Source organism: Caloenas nicobarica, chromosome 6 (assembly GCF_036013445.1).
Source record: "Caloenas nicobarica isolate bCalNic1 chromosome 6, bCalNic1.hap1, whole genome shotgun sequence".
Taxonomy (NCBI): domain Eukaryota; kingdom Metazoa; phylum Chordata; class Aves; order Columbiformes; family Columbidae; genus Caloenas; species Caloenas nicobarica.
In genome coordinates this window covers 42,152,210-42,167,444 of record NC_088250.1, presented here as the reverse complement: position 1 = coordinate 42,167,444, position 15,235 = coordinate 42,152,210, and the positions used below count along the sequence as shown (strand labels likewise).

At 43.4% G+C, this 15,235-nt stretch overlaps 1 protein-coding gene across 1 annotated transcript in view; it reads right to left on the bottom strand.

Annotated features, from left to right (window-relative positions):
* PKP4 (plakophilin 4) overlaps positions 1-15,235 on the bottom strand; it is a 74,859-nt gene that overhangs the window by 37,925 nt on the left and 21,699 nt on the right. The window contains exon 2 of the mRNA XM_065637415.1: positions 7,361-7,491. Coding sequence (XP_065493487.1) covers positions 7,361-7,486 — 126 coding nt within the window. The 5' untranslated portion in view covers positions 7,487-7,491. The remainder of the gene's footprint in view (positions 1-7,360; positions 7,492-15,235) is intronic.

The window sequence follows — 15,235 nt, the reverse complement described above, 5'->3', positions numbered from 1 at the left end:
AGTTTCTGCTTCCTTATAATGCCATTTTATCTCACTCTAAATGGATTCCTACCACCGCCCTGTTTATCTAGCAGATGGTGTAGTATTTAGTGAAGGAATCTATGTGAATGTGCTCCTCTGCGGGCAGGGACAGAATGCTGCTCACGCAGGGTGCTCGATCCAGCGCTGGCTGCCAGCGACACACAGCCTGCTGCCCCCGGCACAAATCACCATTTACTCACGTGTGTAGGACCGGCTTATGACAAACTGACGTGACAGGAGTCAAATAAAACAATTAGTAAGCTTGTTTGCATTTGCAGGAGAACATCTATGTGGCAAGAACATACTAAAATTATAGATGTAGATTACAGAATACCCTGCAATACTGCGTCAAAAGGATGAACCAGATCTTCTGAAACATAACACTACAATGCCTTGGTCAGAGCTACATTTTCAAAATTATTCAATATACATCTAGGGGTGGGAAGGGGGGAAAAAAAAATCCCACACCACTACAATTCTATTCATCTGTTTAGCAGTAACTACTTAATGACCTTATAAAACTACAGTTTTTGTATCATAACCTAAATTCCACTGCGAAACCACAGACCACATTTCTTAATGCGAAGCTACAAAAAGTGCTGGCTTTAAAAACAATCACATCGAAGGAACAGGAATCCCATAGATGGTTCAAGAAAGAGAAGAAAGCAACTTGCGTCGAAGGGCAATCACACAGCGCGCAGGCAGCCCCGCTTCCACGCGTGAAGCCACAACCCACGGAATTGTGAGCTGCAGGTTCTGCCGGTGCCGTAGCACCCAATCCACCCCCAGCAGCTCCCGCTCCACACTGCGTGCCCAGCAGCGACCAGAGATCTCACTCAAGAACACACCTGAAGGTCTTCACTGCCGCAAGATACAGATGACACGCGTTACACAATCCTGCAAACAACAGACTTGTACCTCTGTCAGGAGAACAATTGCCAACACACTGCGGCCGGGCTCCTAACAGTAAACATTTGAAAACAGGCAAGTAATGGGAATGTAATTTGTATGACGGACCATGAAGACTCATTCTCCTGTTGCAGACTGTGGATATTAAAAGGTTTAGAGGCAATTCTGTGTTTTCTGTCTGCATCCCATTATGATACCATTTTGCAGGGACTCAACAGTTTCATTTTTGTTAATGAGGAATTTTCATTCCTCAGTAACACAGATGAGAATGAGGAGTCCACATTCACAATGACAAAAAATAAAAATTACTTTCTTCCTGCACTGTTGCAATTTGAAAACCTCTGGCAAAACACAGATAACTTAAAACTTTGAACAACCAGTGGTCCACTTGGCTAGCCGAAGCTGTTCTAGTGACAGCTGTGCAAGAATCGGCAGCAGCGGCACAAGCAGCGGAGACGACTCCCAGCTCTTTGGCACGGTACGTGCCCGGCTGCCAGCGCAGGGCCGGGCAGGCTGGGCCATGCCAGGGGGATGAGGCACTGACAGAGACGTCTCCTGCAGCTCCCGCTCTGCCACGTCCGGGGGTTCCTGTGGCAGGAGGCAGCGCTGCGAGGGGATTTCAAGGTGCAGTAACACTGCGATGAGCTAAGTTGCTACAGCTGCCCAGTGTCACTGTCTTTGTGAAACATTCAGAAGGTAGTTGTAAGCTGAACTATGAAATGTTTTTCTCATCATAAAAATGTTGCCCGTTGAACAATTCAGTTGAGCCTCTTCCAGTAGTTTGAGCTGATCTAAGAAATGGCAGCCAACATTTGAGAGGAAACTTCTACGTGGCATTTCCCATTTCTCAATCAACTGCACCACACAGTGCAGAGCCACACGGCTGCCATCGCCTATGGAAAGTGAAACGGTGTGAGGAAAAGGTAATTTCATTTAGGACATTTCTATGATACAAACGTGCAACAAAGGACAAGCAGCATTAGAGTCATGTATACCTTCTTCTCATTAACCTCCTGCACTGATCTACACAGAGTTCTCCAGATTTCCACTCACTGCAATTCTGAGCTAGACCAAGCAACTGATTCCCTAAAAGCACACCGAATACTGTATTTTTCCCAATATGACTATCATACTGTAGTGAGCTAATAAATTGTGTACCAGAATCTACTCAGAAAAAAACCTGTACTTTTAAATAACCATATCAGATAAAACTTAACATTTTTTGTAAAAATAAAGTTTACTCATGCACACAAGTGCATTTGCATGCTTTCAGTATCTCCGTATCTTCCAAAATAGAAGACAAAAGATAAAAAATTGGCGAGGGTAAAGAGAACTACAGATTCCAGGATGTGAAATGACACAGCTACAATTACCGGCTGATCACACTTATTCTGTATTCAGCAGCAGCAGACCATTAAAGCCCTTAATACTTTTACGCCTACATTGTTCACTAGTCTGGTAAAACAGTTTAGTGCTGCTCTAGCTGATGAGGGATCAAAATTTAAGCAATTAATAGAAAGCTTACTCTTAGTCAGTGGTAGAAAGAAGAATGCTGCTTGGGGTATCCACTGACTACACTGAGCAGCATCCTCTGTGAAAACCGGGGTTTTTAAAGCCGAGAACGCTGTTCTGTCAGCGGGCGATTGGAGTTCAGCTGCCTCTGAGTAGATAAACATGAAAGTGTTACAAAAGGTATAAATACTGCAGTGTATTTCAGGGGTACCCACAGCTGCGGGCAGGCTCTTTTCCAAGGGGAGTTTCTTCCCAGAATCCTAACAGTACCTCCTAGAAAGAAAAAAACCTTCTAGACCTTCATATGAATAAAGGTGCACACAGAATTCTGATTAAGGAAATGAGTTAGTCACTTCATCTAAGACAGCAGCGGCATGTATTTTGTCCCAGAATAAGAGCCTTCCTTGGGAAGTGGACTTCTCAGACTTGATTCACCAGAACTGGAAATGTTTGTAAACAGCAGAACCAGTAAAGTTCAGAGTTCTGGGATCAAACAGGGAACAGTGACCTATTCAATTGAATACAATATTAAGAGAGTTGGAAAAAAACCCCACCAAACCAAAAACCAACCAACCAACCAACAAACCACAAAAAAAAAGACCAAACCAAAACCACGACAGTTCTTCCAGTCATTCAGAAAAAGTTGACAAAGATTGGTGTTTCACTCATGCAAAGCTCGGAAGTCCAGTTAAAAAAAAGTATTGCCTTCATTTCAGAACTGATACATATTTATCCACCTAATTGATCACTAGATGCAAGCAAATCGGAATTTCAAAGTGAGGCTCTTTAATGTTTGTGTCTAATTACTGAAAGTGCATTCAGTAAGTCTGTTTTTCAGGTATCTTGTTGAAGCGACATGACTACACAGTCGGATTGCAGAGGACTTGATGCAAAGTATCAGAACTGCTAAAGAAATCTCCCAAACTTAATATTAAAATACTGTCATTCTAGTAAATATGTTTTAAAACATGCAATAATAAATGCTTTGCTGTATGGAGAACACATTCTTTCCTCCATTTCCATCTGAAAAACTTCGGGTTTTGCCTTCCTGCCCCCCCCTGCAAACCCTATTAAAAACATCTCAAGAACTACATAAAGAATTTTGTACTTAAACACTAAAGAAGGGAAAAAACTAAAGTGCACACTTTCTAAGGATATGATATGGTTCAACACAGTCATATGAAAAGGTTTTGCTCAGGTGTTGAGCACAAGTGAACACTTACAGGAAAACACTTAGGAAAGCTCAAGAGATTTATGATTATTCATCCAAAAGCATATCCAACCATTCTTGCTCTATTGTCACCTATTTACAAAAGAAAAGGTGAAAAGTTGTCCATCGAAAAACAACCAAACCACAGCAATTAAAAAAACCTGTCACTGCTGTGAGTGCTTCCCTCTTAGCAAAGAAATTCAAACCAGCATATTCACGTGACTTTTGAAAACTGGATCGATGGGTAGTTTTTCTTGTGAGACCCTTCCGCTCAGCCCAATCTCTGAAAAGAAAAACTAATGTGCTAAGCAGGAAATTCACAATTCCAAACGATCCCATTTAATCTTGCCAGTTCAGCAGCCATTCATCCCAAATTCCACAGCGTCCTGTGACATAGCAGTGATTCCAGCCATCATCTCCTCCCAAAAAGAGCTGCTGCTATGATGTTGCCCCTACAATTTTTAACAACTTTTAATTTTAGTATTAAAATACTCAATTTTCTTTTAATATGGATAAGAGATTCCCAACAGAACTCAACTAAACTTTTATCCAAACACTCTGCAGGATTCTGAAATATAGACGTGTACATTTCAAGGCTTTAGTTCTACTTAAAACTTGTTTCAGCGTTTCCTAAGATACTTCTATCCATTATAGCTGGGAACTTTGTAATATTTTAGAAGTAAAATACATGTTTTGGAAAAACAAAACAAACGAAAAGCAAACAAACATAACCCAGACCCAAAACAAATGCACAGAAAACAACCCCCTCCGCAAACCAAACCAACACAAGCCATCAGCAAATTCACTAAGAGAAAAAAAAAAAGGCCAAAATGTATTTCAGCTTCATTACAGTTGGCCTTAGGATGTCCCTGCACTCAAGAAGGAATTCCTCTCGTAGAGACACAACTTACCCCAGTCAGTCAGTCCGTCCCTGGATTTTCATCCAGAAGTACCTCCACTGGTGTAAGTGCAAACAGAACAACTTAACCTGGTACCAGAACCATCCCCCAGCCCAGCCAAAGCCAGGGCTGTGCTGGTAGGGATGTGTGCACATTAAAACAGAACCTGTGGTACTACAAAGCTGCAGTCATCTAAACTTCTTTGCAGATTATACTTATTCTGCACATATTATTTTAAAATAGTGAAAGTTAATTGAAATGTTTCTTTCCTAACATATAACCAAGGGAGATGTACACAGCCATCTACAACTTTGTCTCCATCAGACACAGTTCATAGTCCAGGGGACACACTAGTTCGGTAAAAAAGTTGCTTTAAACTGATTTGGGGTCATAGGAAAAATAATCATAGAACCACAGAATTTCCCGAGTTGGAAGGGACCCGCAAGGATCATCGGTCCCAACTCCTGTCCCTGCACAGACAACCCCACGGTTCACACCGTCTGAGGACGTTGTCCAGTCTCTTCGTGAATAAACCAATGCAGAGCTTATTTAAAGTGGCTTGTAGGGTACATAGACTAATCAGTGCAACTTTTTATACAAACCTATCTATGCCACGACGGTAGAAGGCTTAACAAAGTCATTCAAGAAATGTATCTACCTATTTCAGAACCACTGTAGTCATTTTTAAGTTTGTATTAAGCTAAAATCTTGCACAATTTGACAAGTAATAATAAAGGCTTTTCTGAGTTCTGTCTCCACTATAGTGTTTCAGCAGTGATGAAGTTAAGGTGTGGCAACTATTTCACAAGTACAGACCTACTGCAAATAGAGATTCCTGTAGAAATGGAAGTTAGGCCATGGCGAACAGCATAGTAGTTTCTGCTCAAGCTTAATAAAGTAAATAACTGCACTGGAAAATATTCTGTTCTGGGCTTTCTGCCATACAGGAAGGGTGTTGAATATGTCAGTGTCCATAATTATTATCAACACCAAAAACTACCAGAAAGCAACAGTTCAGCTCTTAATTCTTTCTCATTATCATTTCCAAGAGTGAAACACAATTTCCTTCTCCCTCCCCCTTGTATTCGTTCTAATGTGTCTACACATTTTAAACTTCGGCTACAGTTCTGAAGTTTGTGTTTCACTAACTATTAAACACAATTTTAGTTTTGTTTTTTCCTTTCATCAGAATTGAGTTACGTAATAGTCCACATATTTAATAGCCTTTTTATGAATGGAAAGGGGAAGAGGTTTTAACCTCCTTTCTAAAATCAAGAAAGATTCCATTAACATTTTTTCTCTAAGAACAAGATAGAAACATTTCTTGGGTAGGAAAGGGGATGTTAGCAAATGGCTTTTTACCGTATACTCATCATGTATTAACTCGATATACAGCGGTGTCAGAACTGTGTGCTCAGCGTTTGCAGTCACGACTGCACCCGAGGGCCAGCAGCAGCTCGGACGGCAACCGCAGCGCTGGGTATCGGCAACCCCGGCACCGCTGCAGCCACCGTCTGAACTGCAAAATAAAACAGACCAGCTCAAACCCACCACAAATGTACTGCAAGCAAACGAGTTAAAATTGACATTTGTGACAAGCTAAGGCAGCACAAGGCAAACTGCTGTCCCAGGCAATGGGGGGTGGCTCAGGATCACTGGCACTCAGATGACTGCGATTCCTCGCATCTCCACAGCCTCCAGCATTAATATCCTCCGCACCGGAGAATTTAATATTAGTTTTAATATCATTAAAAAATTATTAGGGTTGCTATTGTCATCTTAAAATACTTTTGAAACTATTAATTTAAGCATGAAAATAAAGATCCAAATTTCACCATCATGTAGAGAATTTTCATTTAAGACTGAAGGTTCTACGGGTATGAATCTTGTTATATCAAGACCACATAATCTAATTCTCACTTTTTCTTAATATTAATATGGGACAACATATGAGAACCAATACATCAAGTGTTTGCATTAAGAGTTAATATCTTGAATTGAGTACTGATTTATCTTAAAAGAAGTTCTGAAACAGAGACAGCAAAGCAGATTTATTCTGAAATTCAAATGTTGCAATTTACATATTAAGCAAAGAAAGATGATCATTATTTCTAGTTCTGACAGTGAACACCAAACTATTACTTCTCTCTTTATGGTGTTATTTTATTTTTGTTTTGTTTTGTTGGGTTTTTTTGGCTGGTTTTGTTTGTTTTTGTTATAACCAGAAACTTTACTTTGAATGCTTCTTTGTAAAACTGCAAGTCATTTCCCCCGGACCATCTTTACAAATTAAGGCTGACTTCGATTTCAAACACAATTTTATTTTCCGTGTATAAACTATTATCAAGATACATGTCCATAAATGTGTTGCAGATTTAAAATATGTTACTAGCTTGGTATTGATAACTGAAACCAAACTCAAAGTTTAAAATCCGTTCTTTAGCAAAATACAGTTAATGATACCTAAACTTTTATGTGCAAATTTCTGTAACACTGTACACAACTTTGCAGAATGTACAAAAAGGAATGGTTCTACACGAGCTCTTCTTCTTTCTTAAACAACAAACCTGCATTTCAAGTCTGATTTACAACAACAGCCTGTACATTCCAGAGACAGAGAATACCATAACGATGCTTCTGTTCAATGCAATTAAACGAGCCCTTTATATTCAGATTCTAACATTCTGACCCACAAAACACTAGGCAACACTTTTTAGAAACGACAATGGTTTTTTTTTTTGAGCAACGCAATAACAGGCAATGGTTAACGCCACAATGCGTACTGAACTTCTGAAAAGAAGGTGTATACCTGTTCCTTCACAGAAGCCAGAATGGTGGTGGCTGTGGTCTCCAGTTCCATGCCTGGGCCCGTGGAAGGTTCCTGTGTCTGCCGCAGCCCCTCGTCCACCATGGGGGGCTGCTCGGGGGCTGGCATTGTGCCTGCAACAACGAGAGGTTAAAATAGTTTACATTTTGAGTCAGTGATGTTTAAGAAAATTCAGGTTTTCAGGATTATAAATTATCTTTTTTATGAAACCTTTCCAAACTTAATCAAATTAGCAGAAAACTTTGTATTATTAATATCAACATATGTTGCTATCACTGTGCTTCACCTTCTCCAATTGACATCAGAATTCTACACGGAACATGAGGGGTGGGCAGAAACAACCAGCCAACGTGACGCTTAACAATTATTTTTTAAATACTATTTTGTGGAAGTTACTAAAAGCAGCAAAATCCAAGATGCATGAAAAATCCTGGGGTTAAACATGACGAATACCCAGGATCAGTAAAAGTTTACCACACGTTCAGTTTTTAGCATAGAAGAATGACATGTAACAGCAGAACGCATTCCTGTTGGGAACAAACCATGGAAGACACTAATTACGGTAATAACAAGTTAAATGGAACAATGCTTCTAGTGTTCTTTTTGCAAAAGCAGAAATTAAAAGACTGAGGTTAAAGCAATTGCCCTGGGCTATGGATAGCGTGGAAAGGACAGGCAGGATCAGCATCCCGGAATCCCAAGGCTCATGCCGGAGGCAGCACACTAACAACTCCAGGCAAGTCGTTTGGCTAACTACACAAGTCACTAGTAACTAATACTACAGAGATAGCTACGAAGTGTGTTTAATACTTTGAAAATAGCAAGTAGATGGTATTGATGTCGTTTCTGCACACATACCATGCTTTAATTTCCTTCAGAACAAAAGAAAACGAAGCTTGTGAGGTCTAATGTTAAAAGTAGTCAATATTTCATTTCAGATTTTCAGAACGAACACAATATTCCCAGGGGACACAAATACAAACAGCATCTTCCTTCATTTCACAGGAGCAACTTCCACGGCAAACAGTCCCCAAGGCCGGGAATGACCCCGTAAGACCTGAGTCCTGACCTGTTTCCACCATGACCATCCCGCTCCACCACCTGCCTTCTACATGCCGAATCGGCACAAAGCTGGGCACACACCACCCTGAAGACACAGGACAACCTACCAGAGCAGTGGCCGTGCTGTGGGGATGGGTGCTTCTGATTTAGTGGGATGGGTAGTTGAGCTGACCCTCAGGGATCCCTCCGGGGTCACCCCACGGGATCCATCGTCCCCAGGACCTGTCCGCAGGGGCCGAGCACAGACACAGCATGGTGCTGTCAGAGCACTTCTGAGCTACGGGCAGCCTGGGGCAGGGGGTGGGAACCAGGAGAGAGATGATGTAAGGAAAAGCACCTTTGTTCTGCTTCATGTACAGCGGTATGTGCAGCGTGAGAGGGACAGGGACTCTGCTGAGGCTCAGGCCGCCTCAGGTGCATTAGCAGGTGGCCTTTACTAAGCACACTACTCTGGGCTGCCGGAAGAGCCGGTAACACGGCTAATGTGCAGTTTCATATCGGCCGCTGCAGCCACACCAGCTTCAGAGAAACTAAGGTGAGGTGAATGATGAGAGGCAGTCATGGGGTAACATACGGTGCAGGAGTCTGGTCACAGATCAGCTTCTACCACTTGGAATGGAAAAATAAAAGCTGCTCCTAAAACCACGTTGGAGCAAGAGCCTCACTTGGGCTGAGTTACGCCTGGAGAAGGGCCCGTCCTGCCCTCAGCGAGCGCCAGGCACCCTGGGGGCTCTCCGGTACCCGTCCTCACCTCGTGTCCGCATTGCATTGACCTTCTGGAACGAGGAAAAAGAAACTGCACAAACAGCACGCTGCCGGGTTTCTGGGTGAGGACTGCAGAGGGACACCTGAGCGCGCTCGTTCAGCCACACAAAGACCAGCTCCTGCTCCTTCTTCCCCCGCCTTCCCACAGGACGCGAGCACCACCGCGGCGGCACGAAGCCAGAACGGCAGCCCCTCCGGCCACCGCGCAGCACGCCAGGCCGCGGCCGGGCCCGGCCCCGGGAGCAGCCCGCGGCCCCGCTGCCGCCCTGCCTCACCGCACCGGCCGCCACGCTGCGCCTTGGGCCGTCACAGCGACAACAGAGCAAAACCAGAAACTGAAAAGGAAACAGAAACTGACGAGAAAAAATAAACAAGGAAACCCACGCAAACAAGGAAACCGACACAAGAAACTAGAAGGGAGAGGGAGGGAAAAGAAGGATAACAACCATTTCTCCCTGTCTCTTTACAGCCTCAGCTGCTCCGGTCCGCTGAGAGAGCCCCCGGCGGGTCTGTCAGACTGGCACAGGAGACGTGAAATGGTATCACACGCCGCTTGGCTTGCGGAGCGACACCAAATGAATGACCAGCCAGATCTGCCGGGTTTTTTATTCACATCAAGATTGCAAACACAAAGGCTGCCACGCTGGGTTGCCACCCATGAGCCTGGCACACACCTAGAGCCTCCAGGCCCCTCGTTTCTACCAGAACAAGCTAAATAGCTTTCACGAAAGCAGCACTGAAAACGTGCTCTCATAGTTATGCAATAGGATTTTTTTAAGTCAAAGTTAGAGGTGTAACTTCCAGGTTTTAGAACATTACAATGTATTCTTTTAAGGGTTTACTTTTAAAAATCAACTTTTTCATCAAGCTATAATAACCCAAAGAATCACAGAATACATGTTACAATTCCCTGGGTCATACCTGATTTTTTAAATCACTTTTCACGGTTCTTTTACAACTATAAGTCAGTGTTTCAGGTTTCTAAATGGACTGTTAAATTTGCAAGCATATAATGAAGCAATAAAACTACCCAGTCAAGCTTTTCCTTCATTTAGGAATATTTGCCAAGTAATCAAAAGGCCAAATCTCAATAACTCTCCCAAGTCACACATGAGCTTCTTTCAGAAATGGGCTGCTTTCTTGTCCGTACAGCGTTACGAACACTCTTATGGTCACCATACTACATACTATGAAAAAAATTAAACTCCATCTAGCCAAAACCAATACAACATGCCATTGTGGTCACAGTTTTAAATTTCTGGCTCTTTCCAGAAGTGTAACTATGGTTTAAAAAAAAAAAAAAGTTATGAGATACCTTAAAACACTGAAATCAGTGCAATATTTTTTCCATCAATAATATTTATTCCATCAAGAGACTTCTACATTTTCTTTAAGACATATGGGGAAGAAAAGCACGGGGTTTTTTAACTTTACTTCAAAACAGTGACTTCTTGAAGCTTCTATGATGTACCACAGAAGTATTATAAAAGGTAGCGCCAGTTCCTTCTAAGCGCCCACTTTCAAAGTATACCGTCTAAATGAATGCTTAAAACTGGACCAACTAAAAACCTCTGCAAAAACATGATCTAATGAGCACAGCTGTGAGACAATCTCAACCTGTTTTTTCCATAATTTTATCTGTCACTCTCTTCTCACCCCAACATTGTGAAGTAACTCTTCAACCTATCTGTAGTAAATTTCTGTAACAAATCAGTCAAGAAAATGTCCATCTGAACTAGCTGGGAGGTATGGTAATTTCTTGGAATAGATAATATACCCAATATTGAGTCTCTAATAATAACAACGCTCAGATGAAAACCAATCAAATTAATTATTAATGAAGATGCCAGTGCTAAATGTACATCTGTCTCAGTGTTAGGAGGTGTGATTAGAGCTATAACCTTCCACACAAGCAGTTGTTTTAACCGCTGTCCTTTCAATTACCGCGTTTCTTGGCACAGTCACCAGTGCTGTAATCTCGATTTCCAGAGCAGACAGCTGTCGGCTGTGACCCTGCAAACCCCCGCGCTGTCACAGACAAGTGTTCTCGCTCTGGCTGCCCGGTGCGGGAGCCGGGGGACACAGAGATGGGGAGATCTCCCCATGGCCCAGCCCGCACAGGACCCTGTCCCACCACCAACCTCTGCCCGGGCACCTGCTTGGGGAACAGAACTCACCAACACAGTTTAGATTCTCATGGTCACCTTACAGGAATAGGAAATACCGAACGCAGGATTCATACGAGTCATCAGGTACGAGTAAAACTCAGGAGGGGTTAACAAGAAAACCTCTTTCTTCCTTGCGCAAGACTGGGATTTACTGGCTGAAGATAATTCCCAAGTTGCGTTACTCACTCCTTTGGGCATGGATAACTGGCTCATTACTGGAAAACAAGCAGCCAGACTTCACCCCTGAAGAAAGCAGGCCCATAGCTGTATGGGCTGCTCACGTCCTGGCTCAGCGGTGAGATCCCACCCGAACAGGAGACTGTTCTGCGCCGTTCCCCGTCTGCCCAAAGCCCATCCCCTCAGCCACAGCTGCTGACCTGCTCTCAGGGGAGGGGGCCGCTTCCTACAGACCCGTGTGGGTGAACCAGACAACACAGGCACCATTTGTGCATACAGTTTAAATCTTCCCTGTGTTCCAGCCTCAAATTGCTCCTGCACATTAAAGACACTCAGATCTATGTTGCCATAATGAAAACTCAGAAAACATATTTTACTGTTCTGCTGCTTTGTGTGATGCATTTCAGCATACCTTACTCACAGAGCTTCTTAAAATTCCTCAATGTGAGAGAAGTTTACAGATTTAAGTTCTCTGCTACAGCAAAGAATGCATGAGAGTTAAAAGACTTGAATGTTCTGAGATGATCTTTTGGTAGATGTTGCAGAACTACAGATTTGTGAATAGTGTAAACGGTTCTAGTATAGACCAAAAGTGTGAGATCCTTTAAAACATTCGAAGGGAGATTAACAGCAGACTCGAGAACATTAAAAATTTGCTACCATTTTCTGTAGATTGTCTGATCAAAACAACATATTTATAATCATTTAAATAATTTTTCAGAAGAAATGTTACATGTTTCATCTTGTAGCATACATCTTGAGAAAATTCTTGACACCTACTCTGAATTTTGAAATTCTCTATTTAAAAATAAAAGCCAAAGGGACAGCAGCAGTGACAATCAAGCTCAAGGCTGGCCTGCATTTACAGCTTCAAACCAGGTGCAAGTGTGCAAGGAAAATAAAGCCATTCGGTGTGAAGCCTCTAGTCTGAAACACCCTGCAGTAATTCTGAAGAGAGTGGCTTTTCCATCCTCTGCCACGGAGGCTCACTGAAATGGTTTCATGAAGGCATGCAGGTCAGATGGGAGCAAGCCAAGCCATCAAAGAGCTGGCTGGCAACGCAACCGGTGCAGAGATCAGCTCCTGAGGAGCTGCAGGGGGTTGCTGGAGTAAACCACGTTGAAACAGCCACTTCAACCGTCTCTTCAGAGGGTACCTGTTGCCTGCACTAGGCACAGCTCCTCGTGTGTGCCCAGCACACAAAGCACCGGCTCCTGAAGCCCTGCCCGAAGTTCTGTGCGGTGCAGCAGAGGCCCTGGCAGCGCGGCTGGGACGGGGCAGCACCTGCCAGCTGGGGAACGCTTTCCTTTGTGCCCCGCGGAGCGGACAAACAGCTGCACAGCAAACAGGCTCAGGGAGGTCAGCTAGCACAAAGCTATGCTTTTGGGGGGAGGGCGGGGGTGAGTTTTTCTGAATCAGCTGATTTTGCAGCCATACAATCACCGACACAAGGAAGAAACAAGAATACACAGTTGAGAAGGAGGGATGAAATATGAGAAATCGATAAACTGAGGATAGGAAACCATGCTTTAATTCTCCATTTTCTTTAGTTTCTACTCCCCACCTCCCACTGCTCCTCCTGTTATTCTCCCAGAGGTTTCCAGGCAGTTGTGCCGCACCAAGCGATCCATCTCCCCGAGGAGAACCCCGACCCTGTCAGGTTCCCCGCAGGACAGCAGAAGCGGTGCTTTGCCACAGCTTCCCACTCGCTGCCCTTCGCCTCCCTCCTGCCCCCCTTACACAGACCATCCTCCCAGGTTCTCTCCTCACCTGTGCTCCCCGTTCTGGAGCCTCCCACTGCTGACCCGAACGCCATAACAAAGGTCACCGGAGTAATTCACACTGAAGAGGTAATAGAATTCTTATGAACGCTGTCAACTAGGATACAATAGACTGTATTTCATGAGGGAAACGTGAGAAAAACAATGAGCAACATCTCATCACTAAATATCCTTGTATTTATCTAGCTACAAATTAACTCAGGCAACAGGAGTAAATCACCGAAGACATCAGAGCAAGACTCAATATACAGAAGAAAAAACCTCCAATAAGATGAAAACAACTTGCTGGGATGCTGACATGTTATTACACAAACATGTTATTTTCAGAAATCTACACTTAAGCAAGAAGGCACATCTCAGCTCTTGGTCAAAGATCCTTGTGGGTTTGGTTTTTTTTCTTCCATCCTTTACAGTATCTGTGAAAGTCGAAACCAAAACAAGACTTACTACAGTTCCGCAGTTTTTAGATGAAGATGTGATTAAAATTTATCTGATTCTCTGAGTTACTTCCCAGACATGTCAGCACACTTCAGGAATGAGCAGCTCCCTCCATCCTGCTGCAAGGACGAGCGCTGCTCGCCTGCCAACTCAGCTGAGATTTACATGCTCCAGCCTGCTGAACTCGGGCAAACTCTGTGTTATCCTACCAGCCTACAGCCACGTGTTTGGATGAAAAGAAAGCAGATGACAACTTATCCACTTGCAAAGATGATGCAAGTCTGCAAAAGATGCCTCAAAAGTTTACATTAAAAACAGGTTTTAAAATTTCCAGATGCAGTAAGTCAAGATACTCCAAAGATCACGCTCTGGGCTGAGCATTCTGTTAAAGTATCACTTTTCTTTATAGACGTTAGTAGTGCAGAAGTTTTTTTCACATGGACTTAAGGATGAAACCAGGTAAGTAAATATATTATCTGATGAAAACATGGAAGAAACTGAACTCTGTAATGACAGGATTAAAAGGCTGACCTGCATAATTGTGCAGACTGAGTCCCTCAGTAGCAAAAGAAACCCATGCACAACCGATGCAGTGCCTGAGAAAGGTGGAGATGCCTTCAACTGCCTTACTGCTGAACGTACCATCTGCCTCATCCCCTTTTCTTTTCAGGATACATTTTCCTCTCTCTCTCTTTGTATTTTTTCAAATACACGCATGTCCAAAAGGTATCTGGTGCTATGTCCTTTTTAAAATGTTAAAAATTATGACCCTGTTTTTTGGACAAACGTATTTTTGCTAAAGTTCCTAGTAAAAGATAGCTTTTTTTTTTCTGGCCGATGGCTACATAGTTTAACTCCACTGCAGGGAGCAGGCAAGATTCTACATCCGCAAATATCCAGTTGTAACATGCTCGTAAGATTAATATTTTTATAGCTTTCAAACTAACCATTCAACAGAAGAGATCAGACAGGTATGGCAAGACGACAGTTTTGAATAAAGACATATTTACGATCATCTCCTTCAAGGCCTGAGGCACCGTTTGTAGCTCACCTTAGAAAAAGAAGAAAGGGTATCTGGAGAACATTCCCGCTTCACAGATGTATGAAGTACCACAAGCTAATTGGCAATGAATAGTTTTCAGTAGTTTAAGTCAACAAGGCTCCGTGCCTTACAGACAAGACAAACGAGAGCCCCCAAACGCGAACTTTCCCTTTGGGCCGCCCCGGTCTGCACCGTACGCCTGGAGCCGCGGGCAGGGGGAGCGCCACGGGGAACCCCCTCCCAGAGCGGTGCTCGCAGCCGCTCTGCAGAGCAGCGAACCAACAGCACGTTTAGCGCCGGGATAAAGTCCAGTCCTACCCAGCGCGGGGGGAGGCGGGGGCTGCGATATCACAGATGGGTTTCGGGTTTTCCACACAGGCTGTCAGGTGACGAAGACATTCATCAATTATTCATTCGACCATTC